General features: G+C 44.0%; 3 protein-coding genes across 4 annotated transcripts in view; 1 reads left to right on the top strand and 2 right to left on the bottom strand.

The window, feature by feature from the left end:
* Positions 1-5,123, bottom strand: part of prkd2 (protein kinase D2) — a 33,986-nt gene extending 28,863 nt beyond the window's left edge. Inside the window, exon 1 of the mRNA XM_034604285.1 lies at positions 4,056-5,123. Within this exon, the coding sequence (XP_034460176.1) occupies positions 4,056-4,379 (324 nt within the window). The 5' untranslated portion in view covers positions 4,380-5,123. The remainder of the gene's footprint in view (positions 1-4,055) is intronic.
* A 5,357-nt stretch (positions 5,124-10,480) lies between these two features.
* strn4 (striatin, calmodulin binding protein 4) lies at positions 10,481-23,034 on the bottom strand. Of its 2 annotated transcripts, none has more exons than XM_034603714.1 (18): positions 22,726-23,034; positions 16,416-16,519; positions 16,199-16,275; positions 15,981-16,059; positions 15,672-15,857; positions 14,744-14,921; positions 14,490-14,646; positions 13,868-13,963; positions 13,467-13,585; positions 13,195-13,370; positions 13,033-13,080; positions 12,810-12,931; positions 12,552-12,719; positions 12,320-12,460; positions 11,787-11,885; positions 11,588-11,674; positions 10,909-11,118; positions 10,481-10,784 (listed from the first exon to the last, which is right to left on the bottom strand). In XM_034603714.1, the coding sequence occupies exons 1-17, from the start codon at positions 23,032-23,034 to the stop codon at positions 10,949-10,951; spliced, it is 2,316 nt and encodes a 771-aa protein (XP_034459605.1). In that variant the 3' UTR covers positions 10,481-10,784; positions 10,909-10,948. The 2 variants fall into 2 exon arrangements, with proteins under 2 accessions (XP_034459605.1, XP_034459606.1); XM_034603715.1 differs by having other exon boundaries at positions 10,926-11,118.
* A 1,455-nt stretch (positions 23,035-24,489) lies between these two features.
* Positions 24,490-27,135, top strand: fkrp (fukutin related protein). Its single transcript, XM_034603716.1, has 2 exons — positions 24,490-24,826; positions 25,346-27,135. The coding sequence occupies exon 2, from the start codon at positions 25,461-25,463 to the stop codon at positions 27,057-27,059; it is 1,599 nt and encodes a 532-aa protein (XP_034459607.1). The 5' UTR covers positions 24,490-24,826; positions 25,346-25,460; the 3' UTR covers positions 27,060-27,135.
* Positions 27,136-27,795: the final 660 nt, after the last annotated feature.

Below are 27,795 nucleotides of genomic sequence, written 5' to 3'. Positions count from 1 at the left end.
GACACCTGTGCCTGTGGTGTGTGTGTGTGAAGTGTAATAAAGAAAGTCCTGCACATAGAAACAAGACTAGAAAAGCGCATCATTTCCACAGAATTCAGCTTTCTCTCTAATTTAAAGCCGTGCAATGGCTGTCCTTTCGCTAGGAGAGAGAATAAAACTGTTGGAAGCAGTGAGGTAAATTTAAAACAAGAAAAAAAAGCTAATTTCATTTCTAAATTTGATTCAGTGGAGCAGGAACCACAGACTGGTTCCCAGTGTATATTTAAAATTCTGATGTGGAATCAACATTCCTCTCTGTCTAAAAATACAGACAACATTAGACCGGTGTTGACGTGTTAGAATAAATGTGAAACTGTAGCATTGATACTGATACAGGTTAGGGTTTGTTATCAGTGTGAGTGTACTGCTGTGTCTGTTTTATCTTTAGACTGCCGACTGCAACTGAAAATGTCTGAAGTTGGAGCTGTCCCTCACAGAACTGCATCAGCATCCCGATCTTTACTGTGCGGTCAAAAAGTCTCGAGCCGACCCATTTGCTTTGTACATCCTGCTTGCCAGTAGTTTTATGAAAGTCGTGGACAGGTGACGGGTGTTTAGAATGTGTTGTGACATATGAGTTGCTGTTCTTGTTAGTCATGGATAAGAGCTCCACGGGATCTTATCGTTGTCATTGTTTTAAAAGTGTAATAGATTGATCCACAAACAGCCATCAAATGCAATTAAAATGTGTGACCCACATTAAGGAGTAATTGTGTCTCTATTGTGCTGTTTGCATTGGAGTAAATGTCCAAAAGTGGTCTGCTCCCATGTGATTGAATGTACTGCACTGTGAAAAACTATGGACTTGATTTTTACAGCAATGAAGCAACTAAAAAGGTTTTTAAGAAAATAATTAACACTGTAATCTGAGGTGGGAGGCTTTTATTGTGAAAACAGCTGCATGGACTGTTGAGTCACATGTTACTGACTTGGCTGATAAAACTTTGTCTTAATCTGAACATGTGGTGGGGCTTTTTTTTTTTTTTTTAAAGGTGATCAGTCGCAAACAATATCACAACCTCTAACATCCACCTGTCTTACAGTAGATATACTGTGAGGTTTTGTTTTTGACGTTTTGCAAGTGAAAACAAGAAAAGAGGAAGAGTGAAGTGAAGTGAACTGAACATGCAGAGACACGCAGGTTGCTGTTTAGATTTTGATGAATGTGAGCGCGAGAGGAGATTCATTTTTGTAGATTACCTCATTATTTATCTCACTTTTATGTTTACATTATTTAATTTATGGTGTTCATTTGTGTGTTTGTAAGGAAGATGATACAACAACAAAAAACTAAACGCATTTCCATGAGACGTGGTGGTTGAATGCAGTATGAGTCGAGGAAGAACCCATTAAATTTTGGTTTGAATCCAGCAATGTTTTTTATGTATTTCCCGGGCAACAATTCATGAAAACTATCAGGCACGTTTGGTAGAAATTTGGTGCAGCTTGATTGAATTCAAGGGGACGGTTGGGCCTTGCCGGAGGTATGAGCTCTTCTGAGTGCCATTCTCGTTTAGATCAGTAATGCATGTGATATAAGTGATGTTTAGCAATGGCGGAGTGATATGTTGTAATGCTGTGATGTGCAACTCAAACTGGGGGAGTTAAGTTGTCCCATGTCGTGGATTTGGACATTTAACATTTACACGGTGCTCTTGCTTTAGCCACAGCCCTGACGTAAGTTGTTGTTAAGGCTAGAGGAGGAGAAGCCTGCTTCACAGTAAGAAACACCTCTAACTTGTTCCAACCACATTTGTTTCCATTGTATGGAAACTCCACAGCTCCTGATCCCAGCCTCGCCCACCTCTGTACAGTGCAACTGACACTCTGTCGCGATCCAGCCCCAGATTCACAGCCCTGCAGAATTTGCTTATCGCGCTTGATTAAACCAAATTCATGACAGGGAACTACTTGCGTGAGGGGAGAAAACAAAGAGCGGCATGCACATAAAAACAGATTAGCAAAGTGGCTGGAGAGAGAGCTACCGGTATTTCCTGGAAGATTTGCAGTTGTGGAGAGTTTCACAAAGCAGCTCAGAGCAGGCTGTGGAAATCTGCTTATCTAACACCTGCAAACCTTCTGCATATGTTGTACACCGTGTGAGCCCGTAACCTCACATCATCACTGTGCAGGTTTGGATGAATGATGGCCGACACTTCTCAAATAAAGACCATATTCCCCATATCACTCATTGCTTCCTGTTGTAAAGAGGATGTCACTGCTTCTCTGCCCTCACTGAACCCTGCACATACTTGTTTTGAAGGTTTTCATTTTTCGATACATTTGTGTGACGCCAGCGTTCCCACAGGTCCTTCACTCGTTCCACCTGCAACCTTCAGAGAAACTCACATGAAGTCTCTGACGTTTGGGCTGCAAACCGGGACCCTACTTGTGTTTTACACTTCGAAACGATGGAACTCACAGAGGAGAGGATGCAAATCTTTTTGTAATGATATAAAAACAGTTTTATGCAGACTTCAAATTAAAACTCAAGGCAGAATAAAAAAAAAGTTTCAACACCTTGTTTTTTAAATAAAAACATGTATGGTGCTGTCCATTAGAGAGATTAGAGGCCTGGGTAATACAAGCCTGTAAATTGAGAGCTACAGAGTGTAAAGACATCAGTGAAGCGTTCAGCGGGGAGACTAAATTTGGCCCAATGTGTTCTTTTGGCGTGAAATGCAAAACCGCTGAAGTTGCATTGCTGAGAGGTGAAAGGGACTTTTGACATCACAACATCAGAAAGGTCACAGACTTTGAGGACTTTGTGTTCTGACAGAGAGAAGCATTGAGCAGGTATATTGTATTTTAAATGCTGATCCCGTCTGATACTCAGTATGACTTTTCTCATGACTGTTCAGCAACAGTCTGTTTAACTGAATAATAAAGTGAAGGTTCTCCTGAATATCTAGGATATGAACACCACCATCTTCCACATTTGGATACAGCGGTATTGAGGGGCCCATTGATACACACACTCGACCAATCAGGAGTCAGTCTAATCTTTCAATGGTGACGTTTCACCTCGATTGTTTAGCATCAATTAACAAATTAAAACTTTGGAATTGGAAAAAAATAACACATGAACGTACATCAGCGTAATAAGAATATGACCTAAAATGACAGAAACCGTCTTTCAGAAAAAATGATATTAAGTGTACTTTGATTGTTTTAGTTACGCCAATACACTAACATGGAGGAGGCAGGATTTATGACCTACGCTGAGGCAAGCCAAAAGGTGGCAATCGAGATGCTTTGGTTTCACTTTTGAGGAGCCACCATGTCGTCCATTTTTATATACAGTGGTAAACAGGGGAAAATGTGAAAAACCCGCAGACATAAGGAAAAGATACCAACTTCACCACAGAAAGTGAAGTTGGCGAACTGGCAGGTTTGAACCCAGAACATTTTTGCTTTGAGGCGACATGTGCTAACCACTGAGCCACCATGCCGTGTTGAGAAATGTCATTAAGTCAAATCACATGTAAACTGCTGCAGCTATTGACCAGTATATCTTCTGTTTAAACTGTTCCTGCTGGACACGTTTTGCTGGTGGATACAACTGAGCGTGTCCCTGAGCCGATCAAGCATCTCTGTGTTAGTCCGCTGTGCTGCTGGACGTGGCGAAACAAAAGCCTAATTGAACTCCTCCAACTGTGTGAGGCAGACATGCTAATTGCTATAATTAGAGCCGGAGCACAAAAATGTGGCATTTTGTACATTTCCTACGAGTCCGTCGCAGCTCTTTGTCCGGCCTGCGCGATGAAACCCTTTCATTTAGCTACGAGAACAGCAGAGTGTCAACAAAGGTTTGGGTGGAACACTGGGACACAACAACAGAAAGTGGAAGAGACGGAAAACAACTTTTAACTGCTCGTGCGAGAAAAAGCTTTAACACAGATGTGAACGTGTGGCAGGAGGGACTCGCACATGAACACCTGGAGGGAGCATGTCCACTTTTACCTGACGGGCCACCCTCCCCAGTTTGCACACACACACAATCACACACTTCCTACCTTGGTGTCAACAATGGAGCAGGCGATTTGTTTGACATAGGCCAGGTCGGAAGTTTGGGGCATCAGGACAGATTCTCTGGTCAGGCCGATCTGGATGATGAAGGACACCCCCGCTGGAATGGGAGGCACTGGGGGCATCGCAGCCGCACCAGGACCCTGCCATGCTGTCAGCTCCATCACAGGAAATCCACCCTGAGCGGGAATCGAGGGCATGGGCATGGGGGTCTGCTGTATCATGGCTGGGCCTGGTGGCGAGGAGCCCCCCGGAGGAAAGAAGACCTGGGCCATGGCCCCTGAGGGCATACATGGGCTCGCGTTAGCCATCAAGGGTCCTGTCTGCTGGCTGCCTCTCAGCACACACTCTCACAAACACGCCCAGCTGCAGTCTGGAGTTCCCAGAGAGCCCACACTCATTCAAACTGTCTCAGTGGAGGAGAGAGGGGCACACACTGAAACATGAAGACACACACACACACACACACACACACACCGAGTAGAGTCCTGGTTCCTCTGTGTCCTGTGTCCACCCCCTCCCAGTGGATTAAGGAAGAAATCCTTATCCAGGAAGCAGTGGTTTTTCCTCCTCTGACGCTCTCTCTCTCTCTTTCTCGTTGTCAGACCTCTGTTACTGCCCAGGCATGACAGGCATGAGCAGAGTGTGTGTGAGACTCGAGAGAAAACACACACTGAGGGAGAAAAACCAACCCTCCTGCTGCTTGTCCTCCCCCACCTCCTTCCCTCTCCTTCCCTCCTCGTCCAGAAGAAGCTGCTCTGCAGAGGAGAAAGTCCAAATATATGACTGTGGAACTCCCCGGGGCGTGGGAGAGAACACAAAAACAAATGCCAAACTTTTGTTGTGCTCTTCCCCCGCCGGCTAAGTTACAAAATGGCCTCCTTAAACAGGAAATTGTGAGAAAGAAGGAGAGCAAGAAGCTGCACTCCTTTTTTTTTTTTCTTTACGAGTCTTGCCCTGTTTCAGTTTCAGCCCCAGTTCAGTGTTTTCTGTGAAAAAGCCCAGAGAGAGAGAGAGCGAGAGAGAGAGAGAGAGCGAGAGAGAGAGAGAGAGAGCTGTGTGAGGGTACCTCCCTCTCCCCCTCCCTCCCGCCCTCTCAACTATACAGCCAAGGAGGAAGTGAAATGACTGACACGGCCCGGAGCCAATAAGCTCTCAGAAAATCCCGCCTCCCTATGACTCCCTTCACTCCCAAACTTCCCCCTCCTCCCTTTCCTCTCTCTCTCTCTGTCTCTCTTCCTTGGTTTGGGGTTATTGGTCTTGTTTGCTCCCTCCCTGAGAAGAGGCCAGCTCAGATCCTCTTACACTGCCGGAGGCAGGCAGCTCCACACTGAACACAGAAACCCTCCCATCTCCTCCTCATCTTCCCTCTCACTACTTTCCGTCCCCGTGTCTGTGAAACTGGATTTCCTGCCTTGTTTTGAGTCTGTGGCACCTTTTTGCTCCCATTCTGCAGATTCACTTTCTGGAAATACTTTGGATGCATACATTTTTGGGGGTAGAATAGCACTTTTCTTAAAGGTCCAGTGTGTAAGACTTAGGTGAAAGGGATTTATTGGCAGAAATTAAATGAAAAGTTTTCACTACATGTTTTTTAAAGTAGCCCAGACTGGACAAACTAAACACCATTTGAGTTTTTATGACAACTGAAGGCTTCCATGGGTTCTCTTTCATGTTCAGGGGTTGAGATCGAGGTGAGGGCTATTCAGCTGCCACATGCAACTTCACCACTAGATGTCACAAAATTCTACACACTGAACCTTTAATAGAGTTACAAAGAAAAATGGAGATTAAAAGAACCGCAATCAAAACAGAAGAAATATATGAAGTAACACACAAAACTAAACACAACATATGTCAAACATACGTAAAATTTGTGTTAACATTTGGTTTAAGTAGAGATTTAAAGGTTCAGTGTGTAGGATTTAGTGACATCTAGTGGTAAAGTTGCATGTTGCAGTTGAAGACCCCTCACCACACCCTCCACTTCCAAACACGAAAGAGAACCTGTGGAAGCCTTCAGTTGTCACAAAAACTCAAAAGGTGTTTAGTTTGTCCAGTCTGGGCTGCTGTAAAAAACATGGTAGCCTTTGTAGAGAGGACCAGCTCCTGGTGTAAGTATTTAAATGTAAAGGGGTCATTCTAGGGGTAAAGAAAACAACAAGTTGTACAATTTATATGAAACACACTTGTGAAAACATCACTAGGATTATTTTATATTCAATTTCTGCCAGTAGATCCCTTTCACCTAAATCTTATACACTGAACCTTTAAAAGACACTAAGCATGTTGCCTGTCTCATCTCATAGGTCAAACTGTTCCACTGTTTCGTGATCTGGGAATAACCAGCAGAGCCTCGTCCACAGATCTAAGAGAACATAAGGAACAAATCACTCTGACTCTGCACCACTGATCTCATTTTCTAGAGATAGAGAAAAGATAGAGGTAATATTGACACTGACCGACCACATGAAGTTCATCCTCTTCGGCTTATTCTCTTCCCGGGACTATTTTATTGTGATTCTCTCCGTGATGCAATCTTAAAATTTTAGATTCATTAAACCAAATTCACTTCAGGCAGCTGTAGTTACGGCAACGGTGATGTGAAAAGAGTTCCCACTCATCAGCTGAAAACAATGTTAGAGGATTCTACTTTCCACCACAAGAGGGCACTGTTTGGTAAAGTTTCATACAGTGGAGATGTAGTCATGGAGCTACTGTTATGATTTAAATACGAGATTTGATCTCATATTACAAATAAAACATATAACCACAGGTAACATGTGTAGTTTGATGACATCAAAATGCTCCATTAATGAGGAAACACATCAACATTAAGAGACAAGATGTATAACGTTAAAACACGTGGATCACAAACTTCTTTAAGTATCTAAGCTAAAATATCAAATATTATTAGTTTGAGTAACTTAACTCTGTCCTTTGATGAAGACCATTGGATTTAGCTAAAAGCCCCTGAAAAATATAGCAAGTAGACTTTGAATAACATATTTGTAATCATTGTTTAATGTTATCCGTTGCTCTGGAGATTTCCAATGTCCCAATGTGACCATAGCAATGTCTTCTGGTGTTGAAGAGGTGAATGTGCAGTGCTGTGAAACTGAATTCCCCTGCCAGGACAATAAACTAACCAACTAACTAAGGAGTTGCAATATGGGAAGTCTAGGTATAGAGACTAAATGTGTTAAGAGACTAAGACAGCTTCCATCTCTTGAAAGTTCTCATATTCTCTATTCATGTAATACGAAATAGGAAGAGAACCTGTGACTGAGGCTGTGGTCCTAAGACATTTACTTTTTGTGAGAGGATAAACTCTTGAGTTGAACACATAACCAGCCGAGGGGTAGGACGACTGAAGCTGGTGGGTTATGTAAGTTAGTTCCTAATGTTTTATTTGGATGGCTGACGCAGGCCCTGAAAACAAGAGCCAAACAGAGAAGAAACACAAACGTCTTTGTGTATTTCATTAGTCTAATGTGAGGGGTGAATCCTGCATGCTTCTGGTTGTTTTTGCAGGTTTGTTGAACCCAGAGGAAAGAAAGACGACACAGAACTCTGAGGTCACTGTACAAAAATCTTCATTTTTTTTGTTTTGTTTTTCTTCCTTAATGACATACAACAAGGGACCCGTAAACAAAAAGAGAAAATTCATTTGATACAAGCTAGAATGCAGTTCAAAAATATATAGTAAAACAAAATTAATAAAAAGCAGGTCTCTTATCCCTTGTAGTTAGAGGAAATAGTTTGAATACAGCTTAATATGATGTACAAAATATCACACAGTGATAAATTGCTATTAAAAAAATAAAAACACAAAGAAATGAGAGTCCTTTACCTTGGCCTCTGACTGGTAACAGATTTTTTTTTTTAACTTATTTTCTTGTTTTTTTCGAGTTTTTAATTGTTTTGCTTTTTTACAAGTTATACATTGCCATTATCAATCACAAGCAAGTTCTATGCCTAGCCAGGAAGAATGGTTCACTTATGATACTACAGTATTCTTACATCTTAATAATCATATTCATAACCAAAGGAAATAAATGCAAGAAAGAAAACAAGGAAATGATGGACATTTACAGCACATGATGGCATCTTTAGTCATCATTCTCCACCTCTGCTTTGATTTATTTTTCCTTTTTTTTCTTCTGATGTGTCAAACTGATTTGTCTTGATTCTACGAGGGGACACAGTAGCTCATCAGCAACTCTCAGTATCAAAACACTGAGTCACAGCAGCTTCCACACTTGTTGTCAAATCTCCAGATTGTATTTGAGATCCCTCCACAACATTATCTCCGCACCCTGTCTGTGTCTATAGCATCCACCATTAGATGTAGTGCAACATGGAGCCAAGCAGGAAATGAACGTGATGAGAGGACGTTACGATGCACAGCAGCTGAACAATAACGTAGCTGCACCTGCATGTTCTCTTTGACAGAAAGTGGAAATAAACATCAACCACCCTGTTCTGAGACTAAACAACCTCAACTCTACATGCTAGTGTCCCCAGTGATTCCAAGTGTTTCCCCTCTAGGCTACATTGAATTGAACGCTTAGGATCTGACGTCAGAACCCCAGTGTGACCCTGTAATCTTGAGGAGGAGGAGGAGGACGAGGAGGACGAGGAGGAGGAGGAGGAGGAGGAGGTTTCCGCTTTGACGACCGCTTTAACACCAGATTTTATCGGTCCTCTTGAGGTAACAGATTAACACAGCCAGTCAAAGTAATGTGAAGTCAGTTCAGGCCTTAAAGGGGAAACTTTTACACAAGTCAAACAAACGTGTGTCCTGCAGTTGTCAGAATAAATGCAGGACAAAGAGACAGATAGATGTGAAGTTTCTCCACTTAAGCCAAACGTCTCCACACATCTTAAATACTTTTTTTTTTCCTGTCTTTGAGTGGTTGAATTGAAAGAGGACTTTCATCTTTTCTTTTCCCTCCCGTCTTTCTTTTTTTTGGAGCCACTTCTCCCAGCGTGCCTCATTAGAAAGAGACCTACTTTACGCCGTCGGCTCTCTGGGCAACGTGCTACTGTGCAACTGATGCACGTCAAACTAGAGGAGGGAACCACAACACCGGACCAGTGGCGAAGCTTTTTTTCCTTCTGAAAAAGCCTGAATAAATACACGTCTACATGCCGACAAACTGGCACAGAACGTCACGATGAAATAAAAAATAAGACGAAATGAACAGCTCTCACCTGAGGAAACCGTTTCAGTTCACATGGTCCTCGCTGTGATATAAGAATCAGCAGCTCTGTACACTCCTCAGGCCTGAACCCATCAACGTCGACATTATTCCCGCCCCTCTAACCTTTACAGTGACCGTTAGTTCTGAAATGTGACGGCAGTTAGTGAAGTGATGATGGAGAAAAACGATGTACGTCTATAGCCCGATGAGTGAGAAAGACTGTCTCTCTTTTTCACACACGCACAAAAACAGGTCCCTGATTCTGACTCGAGACTGACGAGGTCTTTCGTAGCACCGTGATTTAACTAGTGCACGCACGAGCACACACAAGCACACACACACACACACACTCTTCTGTACAGTAAAAAGCTCCGAACGACACAATCTGCGTCTTTTGTCGCGAGCATACAAACCGCTCTCACACCCCTGCAGATTACAGACTTGAACTTTGCCCTTATGATGTTGAAGCTGTAGAATTGGGCCATGATTGTGTAAATATGTACATTTAGTTTGTACATTAGAGTTACATTCTGTCCCTCACTCTCTGTCTCACACACACACACACACACACACACACACACACACACACACACACACACACACACACACACACACACACACACACACACACACACACACACACACACACACACACACACACACACACACACACACACAATTAGAGGCAGAATCATGGGGACACGTTTATACTCAGATATACAATGTGACTTGGTGTCTTGGCGATAAGGTTTAAATTAAAGCTATCTGTTCAACACTGGTTAGTGACTGTCTAGTGCCTCCTCGGATCACACACACACACCACTAAGTTAAACATTCTCCAACCCCAAATACGACACCACACACACAAACAAACAAACAAACACACACACACACACACACACTTCTCCTGGAGTCTTTGGAATGTAATACATTGGATTCCCAGTGCAGAGGTTAGTTGGATGTTTTCTGCCGACATTGGGAACAGTCACTGTTTTTAAACCAAGCCTGCGAACAGTATGTGTGTTAAACTAAACCAATATTTCAGCAAAAAAAAAAAATGAAATGCAACGTTGCATTTGTGCGTTGCGTTGTGTTGTGCAGTGCAGGTGTGTTCCTCTGTGATTCTCTATGAAATGTATCAGCAGTTCAAGCACACAGACACACGCTCACACGCACACACACACACACAAACACACAGTGCTTTGCAATAACTACTGGCAAACTGCAAAAACAAAAGAAAGCAGAGCTTAATACTGTAGTGTAGAAAAGTGTCACTCCAGATGTGATTACGGAGCAGTTAAAGTTATAAAAAAGAAGTGTGATTAGTATTACAAGAAGTCACTGAGGCATCAGAGGACAGTGAGGAATCGAGGGGAGGTGGCGTCCTGTGTCAGTGACCCAGCCGGTGGGGTGCAGGACAAGTGTGTGTGCGTGCGTGCGTGTGTAAGCAGGTGAATTTTGTCCACTGTAGTCTTCAGTCTGTTTTGGCCCCGTTGTAGTTGTAGGACTCTAAAAAGGCAGAAAAAACAGGTAAATAAAGTTAAACTGACAAACGGTCAAAGATATTAAGTGAAACATTTATGAGCTAGTGATTGATTGATTTTGAGTAGAGAGATCCAACAAGAAAGAACACCTTTTTTTTAAAAATACCTCTGCCAATGACGGCAATACTGTCAGACAAAGATCTTGGCAAGTGCATCCGCGCCGGCGCTGGCGATGAACGGCTGGGAAGAGTGGAAGGCCACGTCGTGAATGGCCTCGTCGTGCTTCTTCCTGTGGGCTGTGATCTCCTGCACGCACGTCCTGTTGTCCAGCATCCACAGGCGCACCGAGCAGTCGTGGCCTGCAGGGGGCGGAGAGAGGGAGGAAGCAAAGACAGAAACAAAGTTATGGAGGGGCAAAGATCACTGTTGAGTACAATGGAAAGGAATCTTTTATATTGTTTTTCAAAATAGAATTTATGCACAGCTAATTCTGCATTGTGTTAAACACAACTTTAGCAAAGACTGTGCAGAAAGCTTAAAAAAAAAAGAGTTTAAGGGTTAACAAGTGTTAATTTGTATTATTATGGTTTAAATAACCTTGTACCAAAAGACAATTTTTATTTATTATTTATTTGAAACGGATATAACCTATTGGTAAATTCCTGAAACAAATTCCCACTTGTATACAGAAAAAACACTAAAATGTCTCTGGGTAAGATAATATTATATGAAAACAGACGTTTTTACTGCTGTTTACTGTGTGTAAACACGGTGGGAAAGACATCATGATTGACAGTATTTTGAAAATGTTGTAAACTGTGTACTCACTGCCAGAGATGAGGTAAGTGCCTTTAGGGTCTGTAGTGAGACAGGTGACCGCATCCAGGTGAGCCACCATTGAGTGGACAACTTTACCTGTGCAAACACACAAAGTCATTATTTAGATGGATTCACATCCTAGAATAAAATACGTCAACAAAGGAATCGAACAGACGACCAGTAGAAATCAAACAGCTCCTGAACATACCTGACTTATTGTCTAGGAAGCGGATGGTTCGGTTCTCGTGTGCGGTGATGGAGACGGGCTCAGATGGGTGACTGACCACTCGGTTGATCAGTTCACTGCCTGCAGAAGACAAAACAACCACACTTTAATCAAATGTGTTTTTTCTGTTCATCGAATTCAGTCAATTCATTATTATTTTTGCCATCAGAGCCCCCACATTTTGGAATTCGCTCCCCACTGAACACAGACAGACAAATTCTCCAGCTTCTTTGAAATCTCTTCTTAAATCTTTTCTTTCTTATAAAACGCTTTAACAGATGATTGACAGTGACACTTGTTTACACAAACTAATCTCAATCATTAATGTATATGATTCTATTTCATTGTTCTACTTTATTTGCTCAGGCTACATTGTTGTATTCTTGTAGTCTCTTCCCAGTTTGAGACAATGTTAAGAAAAGTGCTATTTGAGTAGAGTTCATTATCATTTTATTTAACTTGTCTCATTCTGTAAAGTTGAATGATACAAACGAGATATTGTGTTCAGAACATACCATCCTTGGTCTGTGTCTCTAGCGTGGAGATGCTCTGCTCCGTGTTGAGGTCGTAGAGCAACGTCTCACCACCGTCGAATGACGCCACTACCTGGTTGGGGTCAGTAACCACGAAGGCCACTGAGGTGGGTGTTCCGTGCTCTGGAAGAAAACAGGGGAAGAAAAAAAATTGTTGCATGGACACAAAACGAAAGGTCAACCATGAATCCACACACTGAGCACAGATGTCTACCTCTTTCCTTATTGAAGACAGACAGGCAGGGAGCTGAGTTCTGAGGGTCCCAGATGCGAATGGTGCCATCGGCCGAGCACGTGGCAAGACGATGGTGAACCGCTGAGTAAGTCAGACCCCATACGCTGTCTTCATGACCTGCTAGTACACTGCTCTCGATGCCAGGATCTGGATGCACAAAAAAAAACAAAAAACATTATTAATAGGGATGTTATCGTTACTTGATGGTTGCAATATATTCAGTTGGCAATGACTGACCATAGTTATCATAAGGATCCACATTGAGGTCTGGCATCTTCCAACACCTGACGGTTCCATCTAGGCCTCCGCTGTAGCAGGATTCTCCATCCTCACCCATGGTCAGTGCCAAAACTGCTCCACTGCAAAAACAAACGAGGCATCATTGGTTCCACTGCATCTGTGTGTGTCAGTGACAGGTTCGAGCACAAGGTGTGAATCTGTGTTTGTGTCTCGGACTCACCTGTGCGCTCTGAATGTATAGATGGGCTCAACATCTAAAGCTGCATTCCTGTGGAGGGACACAGACTTTTTTTAAATTTGCTTCTCAGTTTTATTTCCTTTTATATTCATGCATCCTACTATTAAATTCCTCATTCTCCCTGTTTGTTCTCTGGGGTTCTACTTTTTGGAGTGCATGGCCTTGTTGAGATTCCACAGTTTTAGTGTTCCGTCCTCGGAGGCAGTGAGCAGCACCGCCTGGCTGGGGTGAAAGGTCAAAGCGCGGATGGCGTCAAAGTGGCTGCGTAGTGTGAAACGAGGGTTCCATGTCTTCTTGAACTCCTCTCTGTTGTCCTGCATCTGAATCGTAAAAAACAACAATCATTTAACAATTCTGATTGTGCATATGTAGTCTTGATTAAATGTGTGCTTAACCAGAATAACTTGTATAATTACATCCATGGAGAGATCGTTGTCATTGGCAACAGTGAGATCAGCCAGTTCACCAAGGTTCATGTCTCCTCCTCCAACAGCATCCATGATGAAGACGTCAGAGGAAAAACCCAGGGCGCCACCTGGAGGTTGGAGGTGGAAAAGCATAAAATACTACTGCATTTTGATAGTGTCAGGACCCTATAAATACAAGAGTCTATCTAACTGCTGCTTTACTCCCACACTGTGTACCAAAGGAAATATTTATAGGTAAAGGAGAAACTTTGTCAAAGTCCCCCCCAACGCAAGATAGAACGTGTAAGCTACTCTCATGCATTGTAGGACACAGGTGAGACTGAGGGAGAATACTTGGGTGATGATGGACTATCATTTGCTATGGGACATATTTGGTGGGGAAGTCTTACCTTCTCCAGGGCGAGCCTGTCCCGATACAGAAGGGGGCGGGGTAGGTTTAGGGGGGAAGTCCGACATCATGCCTTGTAACTTGTTCCTGCGGTTCTCTGAACCCGGCAAGAGGAGAGAGACACAAAACATCCAGTCATGCAGAGAGGCGGAGGAAGAGTGGAGAGGCCGACAGATGAGACACAGACGAATGTAGACGGAGGATAGAAGATAGACTTCATTCTTAAATACATGACACACAAATACACTTTTACAGCTTCTTTTCCTTCTAAAGGGTTGAAATCAATACAAGTTCAGGGCTACAGTGCAAATATGACTCAGAAAATGAAATGCGGACGTGTAAAAAGCGAAGGCAGCATGCGTGGTAACCTGTGAAATGACCCCGACAGGAAATACATCTAGAGACAGAGATGACAGCTACACAGCGAAACAGGACAGAGAGACAGGTGGTTGGGAAAAGAAGCTGGTTTTATTGACAAGAAGAGATGCCAGGACACAATGAGAAGTAAAAGATAAAAAGGTGAGCAAAAGGGGGAGGGAGGGGAGGGCAAGGAAGACAAATACACCGGTGGCAGTGATTCTGGCAGTGCTGGTGCTGATGGTGTTGCTATGGCAACAGCGTACCTAACTCCCGTCCGTCCCCCGAGATCCGGGCCTCTCCCGCCCCCTCCCCCTCCTCCCCCGAGACCACGAAGTCGAACTCTTCGAGGGCGTCTTCCGAGTCGTCTTCGTCCTCCTCGTCCTCTGGGTCCAGGTCTGTGGTCATGGGCTCTGTACTCATCTGGACACGGGAGCAGAGCAGAGGGCGTGGTTTAGTGTATGATACGACATGAGTGTAGTTGCAAGTTCTGCTGAATCTTGTTTCTCTGTCGTCTTACCTTTACACGTGACTTTTTGTTTTTGCGCGGTCCATCGATGCAGTCAGTGGCCATGCCTTGGAAGTCGTCTTCCTCGTCGCTGTCGTCTTCGTCATCATCCTCACAGCCATGCAGGAAGGGGATCTTATCCAGCACCGAGCCACCCAGACGTTCCTGAGAGGTTTCCTTGCCCGCATTCCTACAAAACAGTTCATGTTAACTTGAATAAATAAAAAGATTATTTAAGACAATAGCTGAAGGTGGGATGATCCCAGGCTACATCCGTACTATCACATTTTCATTTGACAAGTATTTTGGTTCTGCATCAGTATTTATCCCCGTCCATACTAACACACCTCAAAATGCATATCAGGTGACCATTCATGTGTCCCAGTGTAAACAGGAAGCAGATTATCTACTCTGCATTTGGTTGCTTAGTTACAGAAAATACTTCGAACAAGAAACAGAAATGGTGAAAGGTAAGACAAGGTATTTCTTTTTTGGACCAATTAAAATGTAAAACGGTTACAGACAGTCAGTGGTAATAATGTTTTGCTTTCACCGCTGGTAGTCGAGTAGTGACCAATCAGGAAGCCAATGCAGGCGACTGTCACTGTTCCCGCCCATCTAAACTAAACACAGCCCAGCAGTTTCCAAAATAAAACAGGGCCAGCAGATTCCAAAAAAAACCTCCAAAAGCACCAGTGATGCAGTATTGTGTGGGTTCTACCTCTTGAACTAAATTCACATGGATAACTTGAACATATTTAAAAATCATGTCTGTGAATAGATAATCCGATTGTGGCATGCTGAAAGTCTATGGAATCATTATTTGCCCACAGAATTTGAACATCGGAAAACTGCATGTGCATTCATATTTTAATAAGTGGCCAAAAACAGGAGGCATCATACAAACAGTCATCAGTGCAGTGGCAGCAGAGAGTCTAACCTCTTGATTTGTTCCTCGATCTGTCTGACCAACAACGACTCCCCACTTGTCCGGGGCTCAGGCTCAGGGCAGGTTTCACTGGCTGGGGTTCCGTTAGCCTCTGGGCTGCTTCGCCCGAGCAGGGAGCGCACACGCTTAGACCGCATGTCCAGGATAGTGTCTGAATAACCCACCTCCTCCAGGTATCTACATTCACAGGAAAAAGAAGACCATATAAATAAACACATTAATCACTCTAGTCTAGATCAGAAATGTAAAAGCAATGATTGAACACTGAGATAAAAGGAGAGCATGACGGAGAGGTCTTACTTGCGTAGTAGCTGACGTCCCTCCTTCCAAGACATCTGATTGACTGGCTCAGCGTCTGACTCAGCCGGCCCATTGGGAACTACAGAAAATAAATGAAGTAGTGATGCAACAGCAGGGCATGAGCAGAACAAGCAGAAGAGAGCACAAAGAGACACAACATCAGTAGATGGTATCACATTTCTAAATAGCAGCTTATAAAATTCTTTGGTAAAACATACGCTGGTCTGCTTCTGTCTCTGGTTTCTTGTCTCCTGGACTCTGGTCATTTCCTGTCTTCAGCTTCTGGTGCTTTGCCCTGCGACCCCACAAAAGACCACAGGAGGGCGGCATTATAAGCAAATACTAGAAAGAAGTCTATCACTGAACCATTAAGATGGTTGAATAGATAACAGAAGTAAGGAGACATTTGGGAGAGTTTCCTGATATTTGCCGTACCTCTCTTGTTTGAGGGCGTACTCTAACATTTTGATCCGCCTCACCAGGTCCTGCTTCATGTTCTCCTGCCCTTTCCTCTCACCCTGTAGGAATGCCACCTGAGCCTGAAACACACAGACACACATAGGATGGTGAGGAAAACTTCAAAAAAGAAGAAAAAAAAAAAAAAGCACACAACCAAACACATACACAAGCGGCAAATCAATTGAAATTGATGTTATGACTCAGACATAAGTGAGGTGAAGCATGTACTGGCTCAATTAAAAAGGTAAAAAGTAAAAAATAAAGCATGCGATATTATCAGAGATCACAAGGAAAGACTGTGAGCTTGAAGGAAAAAAGTTTTTTTTGGTGTGACCAAGCACAGCAACCGTGACTTCTGAGAACCCAGTGGAGTAAATAGAGGGTTGTGGAGCAGAGCTCTTATTTTTAACTTCTCCAAACCAAGGCATCTGCAGGAGAGGAAAAACAAGACAGGCACTGGCCAAATTCAAATACCCTTTTTTAAAAGACATATCCTTCCTCTGTCTGCTTCCGCTCTCTCTTTCACATCCGTATCCTTCCTCACTGATAACTGGTACCTTGAGGAAATAGATGTTCACAGCCCATTCTAGTCATTTGTCAAAGAATTAAAAGTAGTTTCTTTTTACCAGACGATGCCTCAAAAACTGTGAACTGTCGAATAAAACTGTGATTCAAAAGCTCCTGCGTACCGGCCAACTCAAAACAGATCTATCATTTGTGTTAAACCCACCTACCTAATAGACATATGGATACAGAAATAAATAAATGTAAAAATCCATAAATAAATAAATGTAGACATACATAAATACATGTTTAAATTAAGAAATACTGTAAGTTCATGAATACATTTATCAATAAATGTAGAAATACAGAAATAGCCCTTCATTGCATTGTATTTATTTTTTCATTTATTTATGGATTGAATTATTTAGTTCTGCTTTTATTCATTTATACTTGTGTCATTCCCCCCCCCTTCATACCTGCCCTCTGTTGTTTGGAAGAGAATTCTGCCCCAGAAAAAAACTCCCAGTTTGAAAAGGGCTAAAAAGACCTGACTCGGTTTCTTCTCCCAGGATTTGCACGCAGGTGATAGCGAGCACAACAGTTTTGTATTTCCACTATCTCTCTCCTCCCTCTGTGCCGAGGGCTGCTGGAGCACTAACGCTGCTTGTTTTACAGTCCATTTCTCCCGTGCACGCCCCCTGTCCGAGTCCACGAGGCTGCTCCCGCACGCATACGCAGTTCTGTTAAACTAGAATGGTCTAAAAACACTATCTCATGGGGCAAGCACTCGGTCTACTTGAAAGGGTAGTCAATCATCCAGGAAAGCGAGTATGCACGCACACGCACACACACCACACACACACACACACACACACACACACACACACATCACAATCAGCTAGTAGAGCAGGGGAGCTCAGGATAATCTGCCGAGCAAACCTGACTACTGTTGCTGCTGCTGCTGAGTAATCCTGATTAATGCAATGTGATTTTATATGCTAATCTGAGAATTTTGGAGATAATCGTCCACCCCAGCATGTCAACACTGCAGACATGATCTAAGAGGCTGTGGAATACACGTAACTTTATGTGGTTTATACTTGGCCTAACGTGAGAGGACCAGCTCAGTGCTTGTAAATGATCCAAGGCCATCACAATGGGTAAAAAAAAAGATGAACTAATTAACTGTGTCTGTAGTGCAACGACAGCACAGACTGAAAAGGAACTTATTCATTCAACGAGCATGACACAAAACACAAACATATCTGATCAGCCTTGTGTGAACTGCCATGAAATAATATACAGCATCGTTTGCTGTGGTTATGTGGTTTATGAAAGCAGCTGGCACAGGGTTCACTGCAGCAGCGGCAGCAAAGTATTTCCAGCTACATACAAGTAGTAACAGTGTAGTGTGTTGTGTAGTGGTAGGTTCAATAATGTATTTGCATATTTCACCAGAAGCACAAAAGGCTTGTTCCAGGCTGACCTGATAACACATAAATACAGGTGTGAGCGCTGTGTATGGTTAAAGTGCAGGAGGTTCAGATATCAGAAGACAGCATGTGAATTATACCCTGGGTACAATAAATGATTACAAAATCCAAGCTCACATTAAATAAATTGACTTTATTTGCTTCTTTCAAGCTTGTCCTAACATGCAGATGTATGGCTGCTCAGTTGTTCGCCTTGTAAATAGTTCTTATGGGTCCAATCTGTCCTGAAGTGAACGCAGATTCCGTCGCTTAGCTTTAAAACCAACAAACAAACTTAATTCGGAACTAAATCCTTTGAATCCGCAGTTGGTCATTTCCACCTCTAAATGGAATGTGTCTATGTCACCCTTAAGGGGCAGCCCGTGCGTTTGTACAACTACTCACACAGAGACGAGCTACGACCTGCTCTCGCACACACACACGGATAACCATCCCGCCCTTGTGTTCCAGACAGTGTCATGTTGTGTGTTCCTAGAAGGACAGGTTCCCACTAGTGCCCTAAACCTCGAATCACTGACGCTGCTTTGTTGGCCAAGATAGAGACGAGGTTGCATGTAAACACACGCACAAAATAAATAAAATCACATGACAACGCACAGTGTAAGAGCAGCTTTTTCCTGACACCTATAGGTAGCCAAGACAGAGGGATGAATGTGTCAAAGGTTTACTGTTGTATGTGATTCTTTATCTATTACATCCAACTCATTATATGGCTTTGACCTTGTTTTACTTGCCCTTCCTTTCTACAGTATTTCTCTTTGAGAGGTTCAGTGGGCAGGAAGAGTGGATTACTTTACAATAGCACACGTTGACCGTCTAAAGGACGAATACAGCTTCGGGTGTCAAGGTAGGTAAACCAGCAACTGCTTCATCAGTCTAATGCCGGTAATTAAGTAGAAGTCACCTCAGCTTTCATTTGCCTTGTTATTCCGTCCTTTGCCTGGTTCACACTGGGACATGCTTGTTTTCACTGAGTGTGTTTGATCCGGGCCAACAGAAACAGGACAAGGCCCATTCACCGGTTATTAAAGGTGTTGCGAGTGAACCTGTCGTGCCATCCGATCGCTCCTTCCTGTGGGTGGGTTTCGCTCGATGTGACTTACTCCAGCTGGCCTTTTTCAGAGTTTGACACGGCCTGGAATATTTAGCCTATCCTGTCAGTTGCTGCTGAACAGGGTCAAGGGCAGCTTTCCTCCTCCACTGGCCACCCTCCATCTTCTCATCCCTTCATCCCCATGAGAGAATCCCAGAGCCAACAAGTAGAGCAATGAACTTTTCTGGGACAGCGAGCTTTGATGGAGTCTGTTAAAGTCGGTAGAGTGTGACTATGTGTGTGTGTGTGTGTGTGTGTGTGTGTGTGTGTGTTGTGTGTGTGAAAGTGAGTGTGAAAGTGTCATAAAGTCATAAAAGTTGTTTCAAACCATGAGATTTCCTTAATTTCAGTGAGTGCAACAAATCAGAAGAGAAAATTATATATACAGAAAAAGAAAGGTAAAATATGAATCTATAAACATAGAACAGGAGTGCTACAAGTCTGTAGGGGCTAGAGGCATGTAATAGTACATATGGATGTCATATGGTGTCATGGCAGACAGTGCAGGTATTAATTAGAGATGTGTACCCAGGGGCCCCCTGGGCCACAAAACCAAAGGAAGTGATGTCATCTGGGTCACCAGTAAACTTTGACTCACAACTACTGTCACGGTTAATACAATTAAATCACTGGAAATGAGAAAACTGCAGGGAGTGGCAGGTAAAGGTCTGCCCTCTCTTTGTAGAATAAGTGCAGCTTAGTCCAATTGCCTATTAAATTATAATGAAGATCATTATAACAAGTTAATTACTACAGGCAGCGAGCTGTGCGTGTGTGTGAAGGAGGAGGGACGAGGCCACTGCCACCTGTCCCGCCGTCCCACGGTCATGCTGGGACGTCCCACCTGGCCCGGAGCTGGTGGAGGGGCCTTAATTCCAATCCTGTCACTGGAGACACAGCACCACGGTGGCCTTTTACACCAAAAACACACTGGCAGACAGCACATGTGTTACAGTCTCACAGAGACACGCACAGACATTCACACTGCCACACACTCATAAGAGGGTAGTGTTGATGTCTGTCAAACTTCGGTGATGGTTTTGCAGCTGCTGAAATGCTTTGCATTCGGCTTCTTCTTGTTTTGTAGAAATGCCATAAAAGCATAAAATGTCATGCAAAGGCCACACATGACCCGAGTAGACTGTGAACACATGTGCAGTGTGTTGCTAACTGTACAGTAAATGACCAGGGGGTTTGCTAAACTGGCATGTTGAGAGCCCTGCAAACAGGCTGGCAACAAAAGCCACGGGCGCTTTGTGGCCTGTGGGTGTTCAAAATGTAAGCTAGGTCAATTTTTCAGCCTGGAACTCCAGCAGCTGCTCTTTCTCTCAGCACAGGACGGACGTGGTGCTAATTGTGCCTGTGAAACCAGAGCATGTGCAGCTAAGGCGCAACGGAAAGAAAGTTTCAAAACAAGCACTCATGGGTGTTGGATACGACGTGCCTGCTTTTGACTTCTATTCCCACTCTCATCCAGCATGCGCCTATAAAGCAGAGAGCACAGCCGGTTGTTATTGTTATCCATTTTTATCAAGCTCCTATTTATAACACATAGGTTTGAGTTGGGGCAAAGTGAGGAGCAGAGTGACGCGGAGAGGCAATGATATTCCTGTGTGTGTGGTTTTCATCAGTCCCACAGTCCCAGATTCCAGAAAATAGTTCAAGCAAAACGAGGTTAGAGGAAGAAAAAGAGCACGAATGAGTTAAGGTATGAAAAGGTGAACTGTTCTTCATCCAAAGCGCAGAGCGACAACATCCTGTACGTGTGGTTCACCTAACCTTTCTTAAGCCTGGAACATTTGATGAGTAAGCCCAATCTTGCCCAGCAATGCTCAGCCTCACACAGATGCACACACATGCATGTAGGACAGTTGCACAGTACCACCCTTGTTTTCTGCTGCCAAAATAACTGGAGCCATTAGAGGAGTCATGCCTGGCTCGTCGTCATTTTCTATAGCATGATTGACCCACACATTCACATGGGTGTGTTTTTTCTGCTATTTCACAGATTAAAAACTGACGACCTTTACGAACACAAGCCCACATCTCCCCCCCCCCCCCCCCCCCCCCCCCCCCCCCCCCCCCCCCCACCCCCCCCCCCCCCCCCCCCCCCCCCCAAAAAGGATTAGCTGTTGATAGGATGGTACTTAATCTCAGTCCAAAAAGTATGAATGATAGTGAGGAATCGCACAGCGGTACATAGATATCAGTCATGTTCAAACACCGCAACGCTGATTCATCCGCCCGTGTGTTGATTTCCTTCCACTGCCAGCAGCTATACAATCACACTCCTTTACAGCAAGGAACTATCCATTATGATTACGCCTCAGAGATATTCACCGGGAAGGATTTCGCTGTAAGATGGGATTTAGTCCAGAAAGCGCGAGCTGTCCGCCCATGTTCAAAGGTCACCCTGAGCACCGTCTCTTACCCTGTCACTGTGTCTTTCTTGTGAATACTCTTCAAACTATCCCTCATTTTACAGCAGCCAGTGCTTCTTCCTCAAGCAAGGCCACCACTTTGACAGCTCTCAATGGCTGCCACTGTCAGATGCCGAGATTGTAACAGGGACCTCATAGCTGTGTGACACTGCTGTTTATCTTTTAACCACAACATCCCGGCCACAGATCACTTGATATGTGAATGTGTGTTGTAAAAAACGTGATTTCTGCCTACTTACAAACCATGTTCCCATTCAAATGTCCAAATAAAGACTTTTTTGAATGGAGTCTGGTGCAGGGAAGTGTTTGGTGTATACCTGCACAAATACAGTGAAGCCACACCTAATGACTTATTACCTTTCCTTCTTATTTCTTATCAGCACTTGCTTCCGCTGGCTGACAATAACCTACGTTGCATCTTAGTTTTGTGGTTTAATCTTTGTTTGGTGAAATATAATTGATTATATGGAAATCCAGAGGCCAAATTGCATGGATCACGCTTCCTAGAAATAGTTTATTTGTTTCTGTTTAAAGCTTTCTGCTGGATGTTTGGGTCGTGATCAGCATTAGCTCTTTAGATGTACTGTCTGGTAACGATAGATCCTGTACGGTGTGATAAGATGTTAGCATGTTGTCATCCTGGCTGTGGGGCATGTGTACAGTCACAAAGCGACACTGTAGCAGCTCCTGTGACACCACTGGCCTGTATTCACCGTTAATGCTGCACACGCAGGCTAAATAATGGACACATTTACCCTGAGTTCGTCTCTCTCCGCCTCCCAGCGGTATTTCTCGGCCTGGAAGCGTCCCCACTCGTACTGGATGAAGTGCAGGATCCCAGGAAGCGTCATACCCGAGTCCCCGTCCTGCAGCTCCCGAGCCTGCGACGACCCGGGCATGGCTGCTGCTGCCGCCGCCGCCGCCGCCGCCGCTGCCATCGCCCCGGTCCCCGCGGCTGATGTCGCCTGGCCCGGTGCTGATTTGGGCCCGTTCGGGTTGCGCCCCGCTCCGCTGCTGCCGCCGGAGTTCGGGTTTGGTCCTCCGCCGGATCTGTCCGCCTCCATTTTAACCGTTCAACCTCTCTCCAGGATAAGGAGGCGGAAACGGGCCGTGTAGGAACAATAATAATAAAAACAACCACTAGCCCGCAGCCGTCTTCTCCCCCTGGTGCACTTCACGACCACAGAGCTCCTTTCTTCCTCCTCACACGCACGGAGCAAAATTACTATTCCCTTAGAGAAACACTACACTTCCCTTACCAACACCTTCACAATAAATCGCCACCACACCGCACGTTTGTCACATCACGACCCGTTTAATTACAAATTCACTGGGGATGATATAAATTATAACATGGACAAACTAAGTTTTAAAACAAAGCAACAAAATACATATCGCTCAAAACAAGTGTTGAGATTTTGGGCGCGACTCTTATTTTGTAAATCCCGGATTAGCTTCCTCCTCCCTGTGTTCGCTGTTGGGAATGTCCGGCGTGCCTGACAAATAAGGAGCCGTGTGTTCTACATTACACAACCAGTGTGTCGCCAGAGGACGTTACTTCCTGCCATTTAGTGAGCAGTCGTGTTTGAAGGACAGTGAAGGCTGCAGAAATTATTCCCAACTTCGTTTCCGGTTTGAGTTTATATCAATAACAAGTCCACAACACATTTTGTAAGGCATGGTTGTAGGCATGCCAAGTTTTGTTTCAGATCTATAATCAATCAGACTTAAAACTAATATATTAAACTCAAACTTACATTTTTGATATTCATATTAATTACTTAATAAAGTTAACAACTTTTTCAATCCAATCCAAGCACACACATATTCCTCTGTTGCTGGATGTATCTTGCACAAACATCTTCATCATGATTTTCCAAAACCTGAAACATTTGCATTTTGGTATGCCGAACACAAGAAGTGGCTTGAGGACACATTATTAACCCATGTTAGAAAATCAATCTTTTTTTTAGAATATTAATCTTTAATCTCTGTCTTTTTTAACCAGCTGGCAATGAAGGACTAGATGCAAAAATCTAGGCATACACATATATGTGTATAATACAATTATGTAGTGTATAATTAATTAAACTACAGATGCCGATTGTAAATTTACAGCATTAGGTACCATGGCACTGTGCTCGGGAGTAAAACCACAAGTGGAGATATTTATAAATATTACAATATATTACAATATATTACAATAATATTAATTTACAAATAAATTAAACCAGGATTCACTTCCTCTTGTTTCTGTATGTCGGCTACAATTGTGATATTTTATGACAAATTTCTGCTCCTTTTTAAATATGTTTTTGAATGCAATTGTATTTACTCAATTTTATTATTTGTTTAACAGGGACAGTTGCTCTACCTGAGCCAAAGTTAGGCTATATTTAATCTGAGCAGGTGTTACACCCTGAAAATGGAATGTGACAATATTTTATTTTATTTTGTAGTCGGGGAGCTTTTATTCTGTAGGAGTAGAAGCAGAAGTCTTCCTCTCGCTGCTGCAGGTTTCTCACACATCATGGCCGGACCGCACAGTCGCTTTCATGGCTGATCCAGTGTCAACTTACACTGTAATGAAATGTGTTGAAGCGATCGAACTGTGGGTTCTTTACCTGTAAAACGCTGCAGAGTCGATTTCAACCACGACCTCAGATATTATCCAACAATGCAGGTTAACATCTGTGTGTGTTGCTGCAGGTCGAGCCTGGTTTTGCTCCTCTGCCACCACAGCTGACTGACATGGACCAACAGGAACAGTGCAGGTGAATGGACATCACGTTAGTAACATGGTGAATGGAGGATTTGATCGTAATGTAAATGATGGACAGAGACATTGATAATAAGGTGAGTTGTAGTCATTCGACCAGCTGTCTCCGTTCATTGGTGCAGCCAGTCATGTTTTATTTATAAAGTGAACCCATGTATGGAGTTGTGGCTGTTTTCCCTGTTACATTTAACTGATTATGACCAGATATCAGAGTAGTTTTAAATGCCCTGTGTGCCACGGTATTTTGTACAGTTATTTGCATACTGTATTAGCATGTGGTATTAAAATATGAGAAGCCGTTTAGGTAATAAAGGAATACTTCACCTGCACATACATGCATACCCTCACGCAAATACATACCTACATATATACATGCAAATACATAAACATATTTCACTTGCAAATACCTGCATACTGTCATGCAAATACATACATATACTTCACTGGCACACACATGCATACTGTCATGCAAATACATACATAAACCTACATATACTTTACTGGCATATACATCAATACTGTCATGCAAATGCTTTCATATATACAAGCATGTACACAATCGCTACAAAATATTAATTGTTTTGTGTCGTTCCCAGGTTTTCGTCAACTCTCATCGCTTCACTATGAGACTAATGGAGACTTAAGCTCGCCGCTGGATTTCTCCATTAAATTTTGCTCCTGAGGGAAACTGAAAGGTAAACGCTATTTGCCATGCGTATCAGTTTCTGCCAGGGCCTGTTATCTGGCGCCATCATTCTCAACCTCCTCATTCTCTACTATGTGTCCCGGGCCCAGCAGCAAATGATGGAGAAGAGGAAGGAACTTGGTAGGGGCACGAGGAGGGCCGCCCTACCAGCCTCTGGTCTTGGGGGAGGCCTAGGGTTACTTGTAGGAGCTGGAGGTGAGCCCGGAGTGGCCGGGGGGGAGGGACACAATCGTGGCTCACGTGTGACTGTTCTTCTGCGGGAGTTTGAAAACTTTGAAAATTACGTTGGGGATGTGGCCAATTCCTTCCTCCGCCAGAGACCTGAGCTTCCTTTCCTCGCTGTGGCGGACACGCCTCCGTACCCTCCCCTGGTGCTCTCAGAGGGGGCTCGGCTTCTTGTGCTCTCCCCCAGCCCAGACCAGCCTCCGCAAGCTCACAGGCCAGAGTTCCACGTCCAGACAGAGTTCGTTCTGCTGGTGCCTGACGGGGTTGAGCTTGAGCAGCCTCGGGCTATAGAGAGGCTGATCAGGGAGTTGGAGGGTGAGGGTGGGGGGCCCGTGAGGCTGGTTGCTGCACCGGTGCTGGCTCGATCTGCCGTGCTGTGTCTCCACCTGCGGGTGAACCTCAGAGAGTGGACAGCTACCTACTCCCCAGCGGCGTCTGGGAGCAGTGGGAGTGTGTGCACTGCTTTACAAGGAGATGCAGTTGTCCTCATTCGCACTGAGGATCTTTTTAACCTCTCCGTCCCTCTGGGGCGGCCCCTCTTTTCCTCCCTCTTCGTTCAGACTGCCTTGAGGGGCTGGAAGGTCAAGCTGCTGGAGAGCCCCTGTTTCTCCGCAAGCCACCGGCCCCTCTTCAGCTCCGCTCACAACCAGTGGAAGGCCGACACGCGACTGAAGGAGGCCACTGGGAAGCTCATGAGGAGCTTCGGTCTCAAGCGTCTCCTGCTGTCTGATGGGAAGGAGCAGTGGTACGGCTGCAGCAAAGAGACACCTCGTTGCTTTGGCACCGTGCAGGATGACACTCCTGACTACCTTTATCTGGATCGATGGACTCCTCCCTGCTGTCTGCGAGCGCTCAGGGAAACCACCAAGTATGTCATCAATATCCTCGAGAGCTCGGGTGTGCGCTACTGGCTGGAGGGGGGGACTCTGCTGGGCGCCATTCGCCATCAAGACATCATCCCGTGGGATTACGACGTGGACCTGGGCATCTACCTGGAGGACGTGCCCAACTGCGATCACTTAAAAAACCTGGACTCGGGCTCTCTTGTGGATGCTAACGGTTACGTCTGGGAGCGGGCGGTGGAGGGAGACTTCTACAGAGTCCAGTACAGCGAGGCCAACCACCTGCACGTTGACCTGTGGCCATTCTATGCGCGCAACAGTGTCATGACAAAGGACACGTGGACAGAGCACAAACAAGACGTTGAGTTCCCAGAGCACTTCCTGCAGCCGCTGATCCCCATGACCTTTGCTGGCATCACTGCCTACGGCCCCAACAACCACCGGGCCTTCCTGGAGCTGAAGTTCGGAGAGGGGGTGATCGAGAACCCCCAGTACCCCAACCCTTCAAAAAAGAGGCTGGACAGAAGCAAATTATGAGAGACTTAATATGTCGTACTGTATTTGTTTGTTACAACACTTGAAACTCAACATCATTTTTTTTTTTTAAACAGCCGGAAAGATGATACCTGAAAACTCATATGGTGCCACAATGACTGACTGACAACTGTATCAACTATTATCTAGAACCCAACCGATATGAGCTTCTCACAGACATATCAGTATCATTTTTATGTTTGTCGAAAAAATACAATACAGAAAATATGAGCATTTACATTAGCAATTGTTTATTTTGATTTTTTCACATTATATTTTGGTTTTTTTATTTGTTTATTATTTATTTATAGTATTTATTTATAATAAAGTTTATGGTTAAACTGTATAATTTATTTTTATCGCAAGGGGTCGATAACGGCATAGAGATCATTGCCAATTTTTAGTTTTATATATATATCGGCCAATATATCATTATTGGACATTTTTTACTACTACTACTACATCGGTCGGGCTCTTCTATTATCAGTAAATACATGTGAGGTCTATCGTTGGATTGTCTTTTCATTCTTTGTGAGTGGCCAGTTTGTTGAGGGCATGAACATTTGAAACTCATACTCGAGGGCATTGACATCAGTTCCATAAAGAGAAACCTCTGTACTACATAGTGCACTAAATCTGGACACGTTGCACAGTGAGATATAAATATGACTGCTGTAAAGATTCTAATATAATAATATGACGTTATCTTCAGCAGGATTTATGGTATTTAAGGACCTTC

This window comes from Hippoglossus hippoglossus, chromosome 13 (assembly GCF_009819705.1).
Source record: "Hippoglossus hippoglossus isolate fHipHip1 chromosome 13, fHipHip1.pri, whole genome shotgun sequence".
NCBI lineage: Eukaryota > Metazoa > Chordata > Actinopteri > Pleuronectiformes > Pleuronectidae > Hippoglossus > Hippoglossus hippoglossus.
This window is presented reverse-complemented; position numbering and strand designations above follow the sequence as displayed.